The 19,490-nt window shown below is 41.3% G+C and overlaps 2 protein-coding genes across 9 annotated transcripts; one reads left to right on the top strand and one right to left on the bottom strand.

Annotated features, from left to right (window-relative positions):
- Positions 1 to 486: 486 nt before the first annotated feature.
- Positions 487 to 15,238, bottom strand: LOC110537431 (guided entry of tail-anchored proteins factor 1). 8 transcript variants are annotated; one of them, XM_021623468.3, is made up of 5 exons: positions 14,777 to 15,238; positions 12,594 to 12,759; positions 1,943 to 2,010; positions 1,644 to 1,758; positions 487 to 969 (listed from the first exon to the last, which is right to left on the bottom strand). In XM_021623468.3, the coding sequence occupies exons 1-5, from the start codon at positions 14,864 to 14,866 to the stop codon at positions 896 to 898; spliced, it is 513 nt and encodes a 170-aa protein (XP_021479143.2). In that variant the 5' UTR covers positions 14,867 to 15,238; the 3' UTR covers positions 487 to 895. The 8 variants fall into 8 exon arrangements, with proteins under 8 accessions (XP_021479143.2, XP_021479145.2, XP_090048381.1 ...); XM_021623470.3 differs by having other exon boundaries at positions 1,698 to 1,758; positions 14,777 to 15,228; XM_090192255.1 differs by having other exon boundaries at positions 14,563 to 14,781.
- Positions 15,239 to 15,381: 143 nt separating this feature from the next.
- LOC110537432 (uncharacterized) lies at positions 15,382 to 19,015 on the top strand. Its single transcript, XM_021623471.3, has 6 exons — positions 15,382 to 15,521; positions 17,102 to 17,128; positions 17,320 to 17,349; positions 17,447 to 17,482; positions 17,602 to 17,709; positions 18,050 to 19,015. The coding sequence occupies exons 1-6, from the start codon at positions 15,504 to 15,506 to the stop codon at positions 18,095 to 18,097; spliced, it is 267 nt and encodes an 88-aa protein (XP_021479146.1). The 5' UTR covers positions 15,382 to 15,503; the 3' UTR covers positions 18,098 to 19,015.
- Positions 19,016 to 19,490: the final 475 nt, after the last annotated feature.

Below are 19,490 nucleotides of genomic sequence, written 5' to 3'. Positions count from 1 at the left end.
GTGTCCTAAGTTTTCATAACTGTGACCTTAATTGCCTACCGTCTGTAAGCTGTTAGTGTCTTAACGCCCGTTCCACAGGTGCACGTTCATTAATTGTTTATGGTTCATTGAACAAGCATGGGAAACAGTGTTTAAACCCTTTACAATGAAGATCTGTGAAGTTATTAGGATGTTTACAAATTATCTTTGAAAGACAGGGTCCTGAAAAAGGGACGTTTATTTATTTATTTTGAGTTTATGAACTGTAACTCAGGCAAATCTTTGAAATGGTTGCATTTATATTTTTGTTCAGTGTCGAAACACTTTAAAAAAAAGTATATTTCGTGTAGGCCTACTGCGTGAGTTTTGATTCACTTTCCAATCGGCATCTAATTTAGAATAGACTAGCTAGAGGTTGACCTTGCACTTTCTATAACAGCCTTAATCTTCCGTGACATTTATCCTTGAAAGGTACTGTATGTCTTAACTTATAAATCCAGGCACAAATAATGTTTGGCATGTTTTTATTGATATGGCAACCACAAGAATAATTCTGGAAGAGGTTTAGAAAAGTAGGCAACCGACAAACACAAATGGAAAGCAGAACACTGTCATGTAGGTAAAATAATGATATGGCTTGAATCCTTCAGAATACGAACAAATTGTAACCAAAGTATTAAGCCACAATTTTTCACACTAGTTTCATGAAGAGGAATGGATTTGGAAAGAAAGAAAATGCAACAAAACAACCCTGCTGGTTTATCAAAATGCAGTGAAACAAAAAAAAAGAAACACAAAACATTTAAATATCAAGGCCAGTGTATGAAAAATATTTACAAATCTTCTCATTAATTGAACTAAATAGCAACAACAATTGCATAATTTGGTCTCAAAGTAGACAGTCAAGTTTAGGCTGTCAAGCCACCGCTTGGAGAATTATAGCCACTACCTTGTTACAAACAACGAGCCAGCATGTGATTCCAACACCACCTGAAACACAGGCACAAGAGCAGGTGAATGAATAATCATTATATTACCGTTTAGATCCAGACCCAGAGACCAGATCAATGTCATCGAACCTCATTTAAAATTGTAAACGATCAAGATTCTCAATCACAGATCAAGCCAAACAATTTAAATCATAAAAATGTGACAAATCCACAGGCAGGGATTTAGAAGTGATCCATAGGTATTACTGTTCTTAGAGAAACATACTTTTGGGTTTAAATAGAGCTGAGGAAACATCTGCTCAAAAATTACTCTTTAAAGATGACGGAACTGGTATTCATTCTGCTCTCTTTGAGCTTTAAAACAAAACAGACATTGAGTTGAATGGATTGAGTTGAATGGATTGAATAGTACACTAATACAATCCTCATTTACCTCCATTACAGTTCATTTATATAAACAGTAGAGCTATCTGCATACCTAAAGGAAGCTACAGGTACAAAGTAGAGTAGGCTATACACTGTACAGTAAGTTATGTTATCCTGAAATATCCCTGTGTGTCTGAAATAGCACTCTATTCCCTTTCTAATGCACTACTTTGAAGAGTGTCCTTTGGTTAAAAGTAGTGCACAATATAGGGAATAGGGTGGCATTTGAGCCGCAACCCCTACTGGTGTTAGAGCCCCTCTCAGGGCAGGCGCTGTAATCTGTTTTACCTGCTACTCCAGATGGGAAGGCCACCATTCGCTCTAGAGGAGAAATCCACTTACTGGGCAAGACCGTCACTGGGTCAGCATAGTATTTCCAGATCAGAGAGATCATCAGCACAGCCTTGGAGAGACGGAAGGCGGGGGGGGGGGGGGGGGGGGTCAGTCATCATCCCCAGTCCCAAATCTCGATTAAATATTTGCATAGTTTCCTATTGCAGGATTGTGAAATAATCCGAGCTACTATAAAAATATACCAATAAATGTAAAAAATAATAATAACAATAAATCTGCTCTACTTCACTTACCTGCAGAATATAATACACTATGTTGACGACCCATTTGATTTTGGTCTGCTGACCAGTTCTGGATTTAACTGAGGGAAGAAAGGAAAATGCAAACTTCAGACAACAAACTGACGACTGGGTGTGGTTTCCCCACAGAGACAATTTGTCACAACGGGACTGTAAAGGTGTACGCAGGCTTCCCATCCGAAACAGTTTGGAACAGTTTGTGCATATATTATGATGGCATTATGTGACGTTTTGGTCTTCGGCAAGGGTTTCTTCGGCTGTTCGTGCACACAAAAGCATTTCTTGAGGTAAAGCGAAGTCGGTGAAACCGATTTGTCTCTCGATGAATGACCACAAACACTTCATTGAAGAATCCCTACTGTTGACCAATCACCGACGAAGGGGCATAGACTTCGGCTACAAACTTTGGCTTGCCACTAGAAACATTTGTGTGCACGAACAGCTGAGAAAACCCTTGACGAAGACCAAAACAAACAAAAAACTATAGTCATAATATACAGTGCCTTGCGAAAGTATTCGGCCCCCTTGAACTTTGCGACCTTTTGCCACATTTCAGGCTTCAAACATAAAGAATAAAACTGTATTTTTTTGTGAAGAATCAACAACAAGTGGGACACAATCATGAAGTGGAACGACATTTATTGGATATTTCAAACTTTTTTAACAAATCAAAAACTGAAAAATTGGGCGTGCAAAATTATTCAGCCCCTTTACCTTCAGTGCAGCAAACTCTCTCCAGAAGTTCAGTGAGGATCTCTGAATGATCCAATGTTGACCTAAATGACTAATGATGATAAATACAATCCACCTGTGTGTAATCAAGTCTCCGTATAAATGCACCTGCACTGTGATAGTCTCAGAGGTCCGTTAAAAGTGCAGAGAGCATCATGAAGAACAAGGAACACACCAGGCAGGTCCGAGATACTGTTGTGAAGAAGTTTAAAGACGGATTTGGATACAAAAAGATTTTCCAAGCTTTAAACATCCCAAGGAGCACTGTACAAGCGATAATATTGAAATGGAAGGAGTATCAGACCACTGCAAATCTACCAAGACCTGGCCGTCCCTCTAAACTTTCAGCTCATACAAGGAGAAGACTGATCAGAGATGCAGCCAAGAGGCCCATGATCACGCTGGATGAACTGCAGAGATCTACAGCTGAGGTGGGAGACTCTGTCCATAGGACAACAATCAGTCGTATATTGCACAAATCTGGCCTTTATGGAAGAGTGGCAAGAAGAAAGCCATTTCTTAAAGATATCCATAAAAAGTGTTGTTTAAAGTTTGCCACAAGCCACCTAGGAGACACACCAAACATGTGGAAGAAGTTGCTCTGGTCAGATGAAACCAAAATTGAACTTTTTGGCAACAATGCAAAACGTTATGTTTGGCGTAAAAGCAACACAGCTGAACACACCATCCCCACTGTCAAACGTGGTGGCAGCATCATGGTTTGGGCCTGCTTTTCTTCAGCAGGGACAGGGAAGATGGTTAAAATTGATGGGAAGATGGATGGAGCCAAATACAGGACCATTCTGGAAGAAAACCTGAAGGAGTCTGCAAAAGACCTGAGACTGGGACGGAGATTTGTCTTCCAACAAGACAATGATCCAAAACATAAAGCAAAATCTACAATGGAATGGTTCAAAAATAAACATATCCAGGTGTTAGAATGGCCAAGTCAAAGTCCAGACTTGAATCCAATTGAGAATCTGTGGAAAGAACTGAAAACTGCTGTTCACAAATGCTCTCCATCCAACCTCACTGAGCTCGAGCTGTTTTGCAAGGAGGAATGGGAAAAAATTTCAGTCTCTCGATGTGCAAAACTGATAGAGACATACCCCAAGCGACTTACAGCTGTAATCGCAGCAAAAGTTGGCGCTACAAAGTATTAACTTAAGGGGGCTGAATAATTTTGCACGCCCAATTTTTCAGTTTTTGATTTGTTAAAAAAGTTTGTAATATTCAATAAATGTCGTTCCACTTCATGATTGTGTCCCACTTGTTGTTGATTCTTCACAAAAAAATACAGTTTTATATCTTTATGTTTGAAGCCTGAAATGTGGCAAAAGGTCGCAAAGTTCAAGGGGGCCGAATACTTTCGCAAGGCACTGTATATACACAAACTGTTCCAAACTGTCTTTAAGGCTAGCAGGTGAGACTGTACAACAGCTGGTTAGGAGTTGAGCGAGACAGTGACAGAGAGGTCAGCAGAAGTGTTGCCCCTCCCCAAAGAAGCTTTGGTCAAGCCACTGGAAGTGTCTGACGTCAAGGTCACCTTTATCTTCATTCATCCTCCACCAGCTCTACCCTGAGGATTATGGGAGATTTATAATTCAAAACCCTCCATGGATTCATACCGATAGCTGCATTCACTTAATCACTTTAGCCAACTACCCTAAAGATATGAACATTTCTACTAAGCATTATTTCCCTGTGCCATTGTCCTTGGACTATGAATTTGAAATGATAGGTGGTGTGGTAGAGTTACTGTGACTCCAGTGAGAACAGGAATATGCAGCCAATACAGCACATTCTACCCTTAAACTAAATGTCAACGGAGTGTAGTACGAACTACTTAAAATGGCCTCTACGAGTATATACAGTGCCTTCAAAAAGTATTTAAACCCCTAGGCTTTTTTCCCACATTGATGTGTTACAGCCTAAATTTAGAATGGATTACATTTAGATGTTTGTAGATCAGTGACATAACAATACTCCATTATGTCAAAGAGGAATGATGTTTTTAGAAATGTTTACAAATTAATTAAAAAATGAAACGCTGAAATGTCTTGAGTTAATAATAATAATAAGTATTCAACCCCTTTGTTATGGCATGCCTAAATAACTTCGGGAGGAACAAGTCACATAATAAGTTGCATGTACTAACTGTGTGCAATAAAGGTGTTTAACATGAATGACTACCGCATCTCTATTAATTACACTTTGAATGGTGTATCAATACACCCAGTCATTACAAAGATGCAGGCATCCTTCCTAACTCAGTTGACAAAGAGGAAGGAAACTGCACAGGGATTTCACCATGAGGCCAATGGTGATTTTAAACCAGTTAGAGTTGAATGGCTGTGACAGGAGAAAACTGAGGATGGATCAACAACATAGTAGTTAGTACACAATAATAACCTAAATGACAGTGTGAAAATAATTCCAATATTCCAAAACATGCATCCTGTTTGCAATAAGGCACGACAGGGCTCCCGAGTGGCGCAGCGGTCTAAGGCACACCATACTCGTTGCAAGAAGCGTCACTGCAGTCCTGCTTCGAATCCAGGCTGCATTACATCCTGCCGTGATTGGGAGTCCCATAGTGCGGCGCGCAATTGGCCCAGCATTGTCCAGGTTTGGCCAGGGTAGACTGTCATTGTAAATAAGAATTTGTTCTTAACTGACTTGCCTATTTAAATAAAAAGGTTACACATACTGCTAAAAAATGTGTGAAATAAATGTACTTTTTGTCCTGAATACAAAGCATAACTTTTCATGGCGCTTTTAGGGGCAAATCCAACAAAACGCATCACTGAATACCACTCTTCATATTTTCAAGCATGGTGGTGGCTGCATCATTTTATGTGCTTGTCATTGGCAAAGACCAGGGAGTTTTTTAGGATAAAAAGAAAAGGAACAGAGCTAAGCACAGACAAAGTCCTGAAACAAAACCTGGTGCAGTTGGCTTTTCAACAGGCACTGAGAGACAAATCCACCTTTCAGCAGGACAATAACCTTAAACGATAAGCCAAATATACACTGGAGTTACTTAGTAAGACAACATCGAATGTTCCTGGCTTAGTTACAGTTTTGACTTTAAAAGCGTCATGAAAATCTATGGCAAAACATGAAAATGACTGTCTAGCAATGATCAACAACCAACTTGACAGAGCTTGAATTTTACAAAGAACAATGAGCAAATACTGTACAATCCAGGTTTGCAAAGCTCTTAGACTTACCAAAAACGGCTTAGCTGTAATTGATGCCAAAAGGTGATTCTAACATGTATTGACTCAGAGTTGAATACTTATCTAATGAAAATATATTAGTATTTTATTTTTCCATTATTTATTTTTGTGACTTGTGGAAGTGGTGTGCTGCTGAATGGTATTTTGTGTAGATCGTTTACAATAAATAACAATTAAATCCATTTTAATCCTACTTTGTAACAACAAAATGTTGAAAAAGTCAAAGGGTGTGAATACTTTCTGAAGGCACTTTATCAGTTCCTTTTGGACTGAATAATGGTTGGTTGCCACTGTGGTTTGTGGAAGTTGTGTGCTGCTGAATAACACGTTCTTGAAATGGAGCCCCTTTCCTTTCTGTCTCTGTTACTGTCAGGGGCTCCAGAGATTATAGCGGGAAAATGAAAAAAGTGAGTGAGGCGAGAGAAGGCTGATGGCAACAGGCTGCAGCTGTGCAGATGCCCCCCCCAAATGAGCACTCAGCTTTTACCCTTCCTCCTAACATACACGGGAGTGTACAATACATTAAGAACACCTGGTCTTTCCATGACATAGCTTTAACCTGGATTCACATGGTCAGTCTATGATCCCTTATTGATGTCACTTGTTAAATCCACTTCACATCAGTATAGATGAAGGGGAGGAGGCAGGGTAAAGAAGGATTTTTAAGCCTTGAGACACGGATTATGTATGTCAAATCAAATTTTATTGATCACATACACATATTTAGCAGATATTGCGGGTGTAGCGAATTTCTTGTTATCCTAGCTCCAACAGTGCAGTAATATCTAACAACTCACAACAATACACACAAATCTAAAAGTAAAAGAATGCAGTTAGGAAATATATAAATATTAGGACGAGCAATGTTAGAGTGGCATTGACTAAAATACATTACAAACTGGGTGCTTCGAGCCCTGAATGCTGATTGGCTGACAACTGTGGTATATCAGACGGTATACCATGGGTATGACAAAAAATAATATTTTTACTGCTCCAATTACATTGGTAACCCATTTATAATTGGAATACGGCACCTCCAGGGTTTGTGGTGCATGGCCAATATACCACGGCTAAAGGCTGTGTCCAGGCACTCCTCGATGCATCGTGCATAAGAACAGCCCTTAGCAGTGGTGTACTGGCCATATACCACACCCCCTCGTGCCTTACTGTTTTATTGGAATACAGTATATACATATGAAATGAGTAAAAGAGTATTTAAAAATGATTAAAAAGTGATTAGTGTTCCATTATTAAAGTGACCAGTGATTCCATTTATAGGGAAGCAGCCTCTAAGGTGTAGGGTTGAGTGACCGTGATAGTAGCCAGCTAGTGATGGCTATTTAACATTCAGATGGCCTTGAGATAGATGCTGTTTTTAGTCTCTCGGTCCCAGCTTTGATATATACTTGTTCTGGCCTCGCCTTCTAGATGAAAGCTGGTTGAACAGGCAGTGGCTCGGGTGGTTTATGTCCTTGATTATCTTTTTGGCATTCCTGTGACATTAGTTGCTGTAGGTCTCCTGGAGGGCAGGCAGTGTGACCCCGGTGATGCGTTGGGCAGACCGCACCACCCTCTAGAGAGCCCTGCGGTTGTGGGCGGTGTAGTTGCCGTACCAGGCGGTGATACAGCCCGACAGGATGCTCTCAATTGTGCATCTGTAAAGTTTGTGAGGGTCTTAGGGGCCAAGCCAAATTACTTCAGCCTCCTGGGGGTTGAAGAGGCGCTTTTGTGTCCTCTTCACCACACTGTCTGTGTGGGTGGACCATTTCAGAAGCTTTTTGCCATCTCTACTGCGGTCCCGTCGATGTGGATAGGAGCGTGCTCCCTCTGCTGTCTCCTGAAGTCTACGATCAGCTCCTTCATTTTGTTGATGTTGAGGGCCCTCACCTCCTCCCTGTAAGCTGTCTAGTCATTGTTAGTAACCAGGCCTACTACTGTTCTGTCGTCTACAAACTGGATGATTGAGTTGGAGGCATGCGTGGCCACGCAGTCATGGGTGAACAGGGAGTCCATGAGGGGGCTGAGCACGCACCCTTATGGGGCTCCTGTGTTGAGGATCAGCTTAGTGGAGGTGTTGTTTCCTACCTTCACCACCTGGGGGTGGCCAGTCAGGAAGTCCAGGACCCAGTTGCACAGGGCGGGGTTCAGACCCAGGGCCCCGAGCTTAATGATTAGCTTGGAGGGTACTATGGTGTTGAATGCTTGTAGTCAATGAACAGCATTCTTACATGGGTATTACTCTTGTCCAGATGGGATTGAGCAGTGTGCAATGCAATGGCGATTGCATCGTCTGTGGATCTATTGGGGCGGTATGCAAATTGAAGTGGGTCTAGGGTGTCAGGTAAGGTGGAGGTGATAGGCTAGTTAAGGATCCTATCAAAACACTTCATGATGGCAGAAGTGAGTGCTACAGGGCGAGTCATTTAGTTCAGTTAATTTGCTTTCTTGGAACAATGGTGGACATCTTGAAGGAAGTGGGGAAAACAGACTGGGATAGGGAGAGATTGAATATGTCCGTAAACACTCCAGCCAGCTGGTCAGCGCATTCTCTGAGGATGTGGCTAGGGATGCCGTCGAGCCGGGAGCCTTGCGAAGGATGACATGCTTAAATGTCTTACTCACGTCGGCCACGGAGAATGAGAGCCCACAGTCCTTGGGAGCGGGTCGCATCAGTGACACTGTGTTATCATCAAAGCGAGAAAAGGTGTTTAGCTTGTCCGGGAGCAAGACGGTGTTCAGCTTGTCCGGGAGCAAGACGGTGTTCCCTATGTAATCTGTGATTGTCTGTAGACCCTGCCACATACCCCTCGTGTCTGAGCCGTTGACTTGTGACTCCACTTTGTCTCTGTCCTGACGTTTTGCCTGTTTGATTGCCTTACGGAGGGAATAACTGCACTGTTTGTATTCAACCATATTCCCAGTCACCTTTCTGTGTAAATGCAGTGGGTTTTAATAGTCACAGTGGGAACAACATCCCCTATAAACTTCCTGATGAACTCAGTCCGTGTATACGGCAATGTTATTCTCAGAGGCAACCCGGAACATATCACAGTCCGCGTGATCAAAACAATCTTGAAGCATGGATTCCGATTGGTCAGACCACCATTGAATAGACCTTAGCATTGTTACAGATTGTCACGGACCAGGATGCCTTGCTCCCAGGCAGACTAAATAACTTTTTTGCCCGCTTTGAGGACAATACAGTGCCACTGACACGGCCCGCAACCAAAACATGCGGACTCTCCTTCACTGCAGCCGAGGTGAGTAAAACATTTAAACGTGTTAACCCTCGCAGGGCTGTAGGCCCAGGCGGCATCCCCAGCCACGCCCTCAGAGCATGCGCAGACCAGTTGGCTGGTGTGTTTACGGACATGTTCAATCAATCCCTATCCCAGTCTGCTGTTCCCACATGCTTCAAGAGGGCCACCATTGTTCCTGTTCCCAAGAAAGCTAAGGTAACGGAGCTAAACGACGACCCCGTAGCACTCACTTCCGTCATCATGAAGTGCTTTGAGAGACTAGTCAAGGACCATATCACCTCCACCCTACCTGACACCCTAGACCCACTCCAATTTGCTTACCGCCCAAATAGGTCCACAGACGATGCAATCTCAACCACACTGCACACTGCCCTAACCCATCTGGACAAGAGGAATACCTATGTGAGAATGCTGTTGATCGACTACAGCTCAGCATTTAACACCATAGTACCCTCCAAACTCGTCATCAAGCTCGAGACCCTGGGTCTCGACCCCGCCCTGTGCAACTGGGTAATGGACTTCCTGACTTCCCAGGTGGTGAGGGTAGGTAACAACATCTCCACCCCGCTGATCCTCAAGACTGGGGCCCCACAAGGGTGCGTTCTGAGCCCTCTCCTGTACTCCCTGTTCACCCACGACTGCATGGCCACGCACGCCTCCAACTCAATCATCAAGTTTGCGGACGACACAACAGTAGTAGGCCTGATTACCAACAATGATGAGACGGACTACAGGGAGGAGGTGAGGGCCCTCTGAGTGTGGTGTCAGGAAAATAACCTCACACTCAACGTCAACAAAACTAAGGAGATGATTGTGGACTTCAGGAAACAGCAGAGGGAACACCCCCCTATCCACATCGATGGAACAGTAGTGGAGAGGGTAGTAAGTTTTAAGTTCCTCGGCGTACACATCACAGACAAACTGAAATGGTCCACCCACACAGACAGCATCGTGAAGAAGGCGCAGCAGCGCCTCTTCCACCTCAGGAGGCTGAAGAAATTCGGCTTGTCACCAAAAGCACTCACAAACTTCTACAGATGCACAATCGAGAGTATCCTGTCGGGCTGTATCACCGCCTGGTACAGCAACTGCTCCGCCCACAACCATAAGGCTCTCCAGAGGGTAGTGAGGTCTGCACAACGCATCACCGGGGGCAAACTACCTGCCCTCCAGGACACCTACACCACCCGATGTCACAGGAAGGCCATAAAGATCATCAAGGACAACAACCACCCGTGCCACTGCCTGTTCACCCTGCTATCATCCAGAAGGCGAGGTCAGTACAGGTGCATCAAAGCTGGGACCGAGAGACTGAAAAACAGCTTCTATCTCAAGGCCATCAGACTGTTAACCAGCCACCACTAACATTGAGTGGCTGCTGCCAACACACTGACTCAACTCCAGCCACTTTAATAATGGGAATTGATGTAAAATATCACTAGCCACTTTAAACAATGCTACTTAATTAAATGTTTACATACCCTACATTATTCATCTCATATGTCTATGTATATACTGTACTCTATATCATCTACTGCATCTTTATGTAATACATGTATCACTAGCCACTTTAAACTATGCCACTTTGTTTACATACTCATCTCATATGTATATACTGTACTCGATACCATCTACTGCATCTTGCCTATGCCGTTCTGTACCATCACTCATTCATATATCTTTATGTATATATTCTTTATCCCTTTACACTTGTGTGTATAAGGTAGTAGTTTTGGAATTGTTAGATAGATTACTCGTTGGTTATTACTGCATTGTCAGAACTAGAAGCACAAGCATTTTGCTACACTCGCATTAACATCTGCTAACCATGTGTATGTGACAAATAAAATTTGATTTGATTTACAGCACGGGTACTTCCTGTTTGAGTTTCTGCCTATAGGAAGGGAGGAGCAGAATGGAGTCGTGATCTGATTTGCCGAAGGGAGGGCAAGGGGAGTGCCTTGTAGCCATTCTGGAAGGGAGAGCAACAATGGTTGAGAGTTTTTGAAGCGCGATTACTACAGGCAATGTGTTGATAGAACTTCAGTAGTGTTTTTCTCAAATTTGCTTTGTTTAAATCCCCAGCTACAATAAATACGGCCTCAGGGTATGTGGTTTCCAGTTTTCACGAAGTCCAGTGTAGTTCCTTGAGGGCCGTCGTGGAATCGGCTTGAGGGGGAATATACACGGCTGTGACTATTACCGAAGATAATTATCTTGGGAGGTAATACAGACAGCATTTGATTTTGAGGTATTCTAGGCCGGGTGAATACAAGGACTTGAGTTCCTGAACTTTATCACAATCACACCATGAGTAGTTAATCATGAAACACACCACCGCCTTTCTTCTTCCTGGAGAGTTCTTTATTCCTGTATGTGCGATGTACTGAGAACCCAGCTGGCTTTATGGACGGGGACAGGATATTCAGAGAGAGTATGTTACAGTCCCTGTTGCCTCTCTGGAAGGAGATCCTCGTCCTGAGCTCGTCTACTTTATTGTCCAGGGAGTGAACATTACCGAGTAATATACTCGGAAGCGGTGGATGGTGTACACGCCTCCTGAGTTGGACTAGAAGTCCACTCCGAATACCTCTTCTCCGCCAGCGGTGTCTTGGAGCAGCCTCTGGAATAAGTTAAATTACCCTGGGGGGTATGATCAAAGGATGCAATTCGAGAAAGTCATATTTCTGGTCGCAATGCTGGTGAGTTACCGCCGCTTTGATATCCAAAAGTTATTTCTGGCTGTAAGTAATAACACAAAAAAAACATTCTGGGCTTATAATGTAAGAAATATCACACAAAACAAATTAAATACTGGAAAGTTGCTGAGATGCTAGCAGAGCTTCCATATCTGTTGGCGCCATTCAGAGGGGGCTAGACTAAATGAACGGGGTATTGTAGTAGGTGCCAGGCGCACCGGTTTGTGTCAGGAACCGCAACTTGACACAACTGTGGGAAGCATTGGAGTCATCATCCCTATGGAATGCTTGACAGCTTGTAGAGTCCATGTCACGACAAATTGAGGCTGTTCTGAGGGCAACTCAATATTAGTAAGGTGTTGTTCATGTTTTGTTCACTCAGTGTACATGTGCCTAGTCCCCAATAGAGACATGGACCAAATTGGTTATTAAAGAGTTTTCCCCATCTACTAAATCAGCTGAGAGGGAAGAGAAACAATTGGTGATACCTCCGCCATGTCTCATTATTTTAATAGTGTTGAATTTTGTGAAAATCTAAAAGTTTGGGGAACAATGCATACTTGTCTGTGTTGACTTTAGATAATAAACTATATTGGTTGTGTTGAATAAGGTGTTGTGTGAGGCCTTTTGGTGTGACATTTCTAGAACATGTACATAAACGATCATAGCGTTGATGGGTAGAGACAGAGATATAATGCCGTCCGCTTATTACCATAAGTCTTCAACTTGTCCGTCATCTTGTTGATCTTGCGCTCGAGCCGTGCGTACCTGGCGAACTCGTCCATCATGTTGATGGAAGAAAGCTCCTTCTTCATGGCCTGAATCGCTGCCCTCATCTCTATCTCATCTTCCACATTGTTCTGGAAAACTTTGGACAGCTTCAATAGAAGAAAATACAGCCAAAAATATAAATCTAATGGTTTCTAAGCATGTTATTCACGAGTTGAATTTTGATTCACTTAACTACTGGGCAGTGACTGGCTGGGGTAGCCTGCTTAAAAGTGAACTATGCAGTAAGGTATCATCACAGATAATTATGTTATCAAACTGCAGGGTGTTAGCACAAAATAAACGCAGGAATTAGCACTAATCAATGGCCGATTAAGAGGGATTCATGTGTTTTCTCCAGTTATTGATTTGATGGCAACATACTTGTGTATTGACAGTATTCTATTTGCTATTAGTGTTTGCATGATATATCGAAACATATGTAGTTTTTTTTTTCTAGACCATGACAAACGGTTCATACTAGAATTGTTGTTACTTTCGGTACTTCTGTAAAAAGCCTGCACTGGGAGTCTGGGCTGCATTCTGTTAGCTCCCCAATCATGTTGCACCGAAGTTAACACACTTGAATATTGTGACACAGCATGTAGAAATGTTTAAACTGTTCATTACTGTTCGCAAAACAATGTCCATACAGGCTAGAACACTTTACAATGCAAGAAGATACCAGTAGCTTCCAGCTTTGAAGGCTAACTTTCCTTGCTAGCTGACAGCTAAAGCTAACATCAATTCACTTCCCTAGTACTTTGTGATATTATGCAAACCATAACACAAAATATGCTGATTTCAAAGCTGATTGCCTCCAAAAAATGTATTCATTCACTTATTTGGTCTTGGTCTCGGTCTCAAATCTCTCCCAAAGATTATCTATAGCCTCTGTTGCTCTGATGGGCTGCTCCCCTCTTTCCTTTGAATGACGTCATTAATGATTAAAGCAACAGAGCACATTTTTATCAAAGAAGCTACTTCTAAGTAAATGTTGTTGATCAGTACAACAAATAAGTCCCAAATGTAAGGGAAACATATTGTATGTAACATACAATATGTATGCCCCATGAAATCAGCCAAAACAAGCTCAGTAACTTAATGTATGCACACACTCCTACTGAATATGCATTAACTTGTATTGTGGATAGGCCCTAAACGACATCTTAATTCACCCAGTTTATCAAGAGATGTACAATTCAAATACCATTATGTTGTTATGTATTTATATTGGTAAAAACAAAGTCAAACGTATTGTATAATGTATTAATGAATGCATGCATACACGGCTGTCTCAGAAAAACTTTGAAGTAAAACAATTCTAACATAATGATTTCAAGCATTTCACTACACCCGCAATAACATCTGCTAAATATGTGTACGTGACCAATAGAAGTTGATTTGATATTGAGCTTAATATATCTCCAATAATTGAACAGAGTAGTAGTTGAATTTATCTGTCTGGATCAAGCGCCATTCGATTAATTTAGCTCATATGCATTCGTGTTTTGTTGTTAAGATATCGAGTGTCAAGTATATATTAAACTTGGAAGTCAAAATGCTGGTATCATGACAACATTATCTGCTACTGTGGCCTACTATGTGGCCAACACGGGATTTGGTGTTTAAGGATCTGACAACATTTTACATTAGTTTAAATGTTGCTTATGGAAGAAAAAAACACTAATTTGAATCAATATCACTTTGCCATAGCACTAAACACATGAGATATGCACAGCTAGACTCCATTATACACGTGATGTTATTTTCCAGATTTCAAACTCAAATGTACTACATACCCAAATCTAGCATTTACCCTTGAATCACGGAAATGTCTTCGACTAAAAACACCTATGGTGCTAAAAAGAGCAAGGGAGGATCAAGTCAAATAAATTCATAGGGAAGATTACATCGTTTTGGTGAGAGATGAACAGTCACAACCAGCCATTAACTGCCGGCGGGTCTTTGTCAATCCCGCCCAGTAGAACGAACGTCATGTCATGTCTCTGTGCTAAAATGTTACAGATAAACATGCCGGCGCAATTTAAAAGTTTGAACACACATTTACCGGTACAACTGGGCTACAATTTCTACACAATGTTACCACATGAATGGCATACTCACATAGGAGGAAATTGAAGGTAACAACATTTTGACGAGGTTGCACAAGACCACAGACCCTAAGACCAGCAACCAGACGTACACAGTCGCCATTTTCCTTTGATTATTTACAATATCCGTCGCTAGGGAAGCACACCCCCTTGTCTTTCTACCCCGTGTAGATAAAAAAAAACTGATAATTTTGTAATTTTGCCTAGTAACGTTGGCCTGTTTTATTTATTTCCCCAAAAAATCCTACGTGTATGAAAATACTGCATTGTTACTTTGTATTCTGATAATATGGGGTATTGTGTGTAGGGAATCTCTCCATATGTGGAGCTTAATGTTTTAACCAATATGTTGCCATAAAGGGTATGAGCAAAACAGTATAAGGAGTGGGTGTCGTGGTTTCCCACCCCTCGTCGAAAGGCAAATAAATATAGATCTGATTGGCATGTAAAGATGTCCACACAGGTAACTCGCTATGATTTGAAAATGTGTTGACGACTCCTAAAGCCAATCAATGGCCAGGGGCGGAGAGTGGTTTGTCCGTCAGGTTAGCGCTGTAATGAATTGAATAGGGGGGGTGGAATCCAATCCGGTTTGAGCTAGTTTTGTTCCAATGGAACATTAACGTCTCGCTACGCTGTAATAGAACGTACTGTTTGAATCTTATACCGAACAGTATTTTTCTTGCTCCGTTTTGGAACATTGCCCTCTTTTTTTCTTTTAACAAATACGCAAAACAGCCATGCCTAAAAGGAGCAAAGTAAGTATAATATTTTTGTATTGATTTTGTGTCATTTGAGAGATAAAACACAATTGCATTAAATGCATTTATTTTTGCACGTACAATTGTTGAAATGTAGCCACAAATGCAAGTTGTTTTGGTCCTCTTCGCTGCAACATTGTTACACTGCTGTTGTGTGCAGTCAGGAGTTTTAAAATGTATCACTCTGTTTTGATTTACGAAGTGGCGGGTTTTCTTCGTCTTATCTTGTCACGCTGTGATTTTACTCTTCGGAAATTAAGACTGGTTAAATACTTGGTGCTTTATATTTACCTTATCCAGTCTTGTAACTTGGGGGGTTTGTCACTTTTTTTCCCCCATGGTGGTTGTTTAAAAATGACATTTACTTAAAGCCAGACAAAGAGAAGTAGGGAGTTAGCCATGTCGTGAGATGGCCATTCTGCAGAAATAAAGTTGGTGACATCAATGTTTTTTTAAGCAAATATGACTGCACTTATTGTATAACATTGCATTTTAATTTAATTCCGTGTATCCTTTTGACATGTATCCTTTAGTGCAATATCATTAAAATAACTTAATTTGTTGGGATATGTTCAACGCTCGGTGGGCGGTATGGTATGCACATGCAGAAGACTGCTTCTAGGGTTCTTCAAAAAGGGCACAAAGTCGTATGTCATGGCTGCCCTTGTGAGGAAGACAAACATTTACGTTTTTCTTGCTTTGCAATATCAAAATGTATAGTTACAACGTAATCTGCTTTAGTTGACGCATGCCACGCTACATCGTGTAGAATGTTTGCTTGTGTGATTTTTTTATTTTCGTGTGCCCTTCATTTTGTTGTTTGCTCGAGACAATTCTGAGTTATGCAATGGCGATTCGTCGACATCACAGCGCCGCTCTTGTTGCTGGGGATTTTAGTAGATTCTGTAACCATTGAGTCGCTGAGGATCTCGGAGAGTTCGAAATTCGAATGAATGGCGGGAACGCAGAGTAGACGGGCTGGTCTGCGAAGAGGACAGTAATGTTGCTTGGCAAATGTCCATTTATCACGAATGAATGCGTTGGGGGGAGGAGTCTGATTCCCCTCTGTAGCGAGCACAAGCAGCATGGAGAAAATGTCAACTGCAAACTCCTTGCGTCCGGTCTCCTTTCTCAAAACCCATTGGAGGAAAAGGTCAGAAGGGCTTTTTCCATCCAATGTTGTTTGAGAAGGTGACCATGGGCACGCAATTGAGTTTTTCCCAGGGTACTAATTATTGGCAAGTTAATTGGTTCATTACTTAAATGACTGAAGCAAGTTGACATGTACTGTATTTGTATTAAATAGTTTATGGATGATGTAAGTGGAACAAACAAGCAGATATGGCAGTGACCATAACACTGTTGCCTCCTTAGGCCCACTTTTGATTACACAATTTCAATTCACAGGGCTTTATTGGCATAGAAGTATATGTTAACATTGCCAATGCAAGTGAGGTAGATATTATACAATTTATCTAATACTAAAGGCATTTAAACTGCCCCTCCCCCAGTAAAACCCACCTAACAAGGTTGCCCTGCTGAGTTGTCACTAACATTCCTCTCTCCTTTTATCACAGGCAAACGCTGATGCTGAGGCAGCAGAGGTGAGTAACATATTACTCAAATATAATTTTATTTGTATTTTATCAAGGCACTGGTTCTTAAGTTCTTACCAAGTATGTAAATGTTGAGTACAATTCCGTTGCTTTGCCACCAGGGGCCAGCATCAACCATGTTGTCAATCTGTTCCCGTTTTTATTAAACAATTGGTATTTTCTTTTGAAATATTTTGCAGCCCAAGAGGAGATCTGAGAGATTGGTAAATGTAAGTATATTACACACCTTTGTAGACACATTTCATTTGCACCCAAAAACAGACAATTGCAGCTAAGAATCACATGCTAAAATGCCTTTAATTGCAGAAACCAGCCCCTCCAAAGGCAGAGCCCAAGCCAAAGGTGAGGAAGTGCTGACATTAACCACGTTGAATGTACATTTAATAGTAAATTAAGTGCAGTTAAGGACTTAAGGTATTGTGTGCGTGTACATATATACACATACATACATACACACACAGAAGGAGAAGGCAGTACCCAAGCCCAAGAAGGCTAAGGAGGTGAAGAAGGCTGCACCTGAGGAGAAGGAGGCGCCTGCAGAGAATGGCGAAGCCAAAGCTGAGGAAGAGGTAAGGGGCTGATGGGATATGTAGGTATTTCTTCTGACATATAAATGAAAAAACAATCCGATTGTTTGTTTTTTTAAAAAATCTTTATTTAACTAGGCAAGTCGGTTAAGAACAAATTCTTATTTTCAATGACAGCCTAGGAACAGTGGGTTTAACTGCCTGTTCAGGGGCAGAACGACAGATTTGTACCTTGTCAGCTCGGGGATTTAAACTTGCAACCTTTCGGTTACTAGTCCAACGCTCTAACCATTAGGCTACCCTGCCTCCCCATGATATGGTGCTCTTTTTTTTCTCTTTAAATAAAAAATAAAAAAAAACATTTGTTGTTTTGATTTTTCAGGAACCAGCCACAGAAGAACCTGAACAGAAAGAAGATGCGGCAGAATAACATCTCTCAAACCACATCTTTTATCACTGCTCCCTATTCCTCTTTCTTGTACAATTCAGGGGAATATTTTTATTGACTATTTTCTAAATGCAAGTTTTTTAGTAGTTTGATTGTAGAAACACATTTTTTTATGGAACAAATACATTTGGAGACGGATTTCATCACATCCCACATTTTTACATCTCCAGAACAATTACGGTTATTGTAAAATGTCAAATGTTTTTATTTTTGCTGTGGGGAAGGGGTGGGAATGGGCCAGGTTGCTGCATCAAGAACATGCAAGCATGTTGTTTACAGGATCCGGTCAAAACAGAGAGCTTGCCTGAGAGACTAACATTCCATAGGCTATATGAGGGACGGTATTTGTAACCTGTATTGTGTGGTGGGGATGAATTCCTCAAGGGGCAACACAGTTTTATTGTTTATAATGAGAAATGTTTTAGAATGTTGTAAGCTGTGTTCCGTATGTTAACTATTGTACTCATGCCATTTTTTTTCCTTAACCATTCTGCTTAATAAACCTATTCCCTAGCACTGGAGTTCCTCCCTATCAGGCCTGTGCATTGCGTGTAATTGGTTTTGTCTCTGTTCTGTGATAGCATTGCAATAAATGTGTACAGCTGCTGTTTAAAAGGGTTTTCAAACTTTCTATATGCAGTGTTTAATGGTACATTGTAAATTGAATTCTTTGTTCTTAGCCAAGCTAATGACATAAGTGTGAAACATACTGTTGACTATGGTTCCTTTTGATGCTGAGAAACTGTACATCCACTTGAGCTGTCAAATACACAAACCAGCAATATTCATGTGGGTTTTAGGTATCAAGTACAAGTGTACAGTTCTTGTATTCTTTGTTTATAGATGTATCTGTGTCATGATTGGTATAAACAAACCAATAAAAATGTGGTTGTAATCGTTTGATCTTTTCTCATTGTGTGTCAAATACAGCGACGTGTGAATCCATACAATCATGTCAATACTACACAGTATTTTAGATATGATAGTTCTGGTTGTCCACAAATGCATATGCCAGTTTTGAGACTGACATGGCAAGAACCAGTATCTGTCCTCGATGCGAACAATATAAATACGTTTTAAAGCGCATCTGCTCGTAAAAATAATTTATCGCTGTGGGGCTAGTGAGGGACCATCAGTAAATTCTCAATAGCTTCACATTCCAATGACAAGAAATTGACTATACATTTAATGAGAACTAAAGAATGTGCAATATGAAAATATTGTCCTATTTACATTTGTAATTTATTGACAGCTCACAACTAGCCCCAGAGAGGCTATCGGGGCGGCAGGTAGCCTAGTGGTTTGAGCATAGGACTAGTAACCGAAATGTTGCAAGATCAAATCCCCGAGTTGATAAGGTAAAAAAATATCAAAT

This window comes from Oncorhynchus mykiss, chromosome 12 (assembly GCF_057628025.1).
Source record: "Oncorhynchus mykiss isolate SJ-2025 chromosome 12, ASM5762802v1, whole genome shotgun sequence".
Lineage (NCBI taxonomy): Eukaryota > Metazoa > Chordata > Actinopteri > Salmoniformes > Salmonidae > Oncorhynchus > Oncorhynchus mykiss.
Note: the sequence above shows the minus strand (reverse complement) of the source record. Positions and strands in the feature narration are given on the sequence as shown.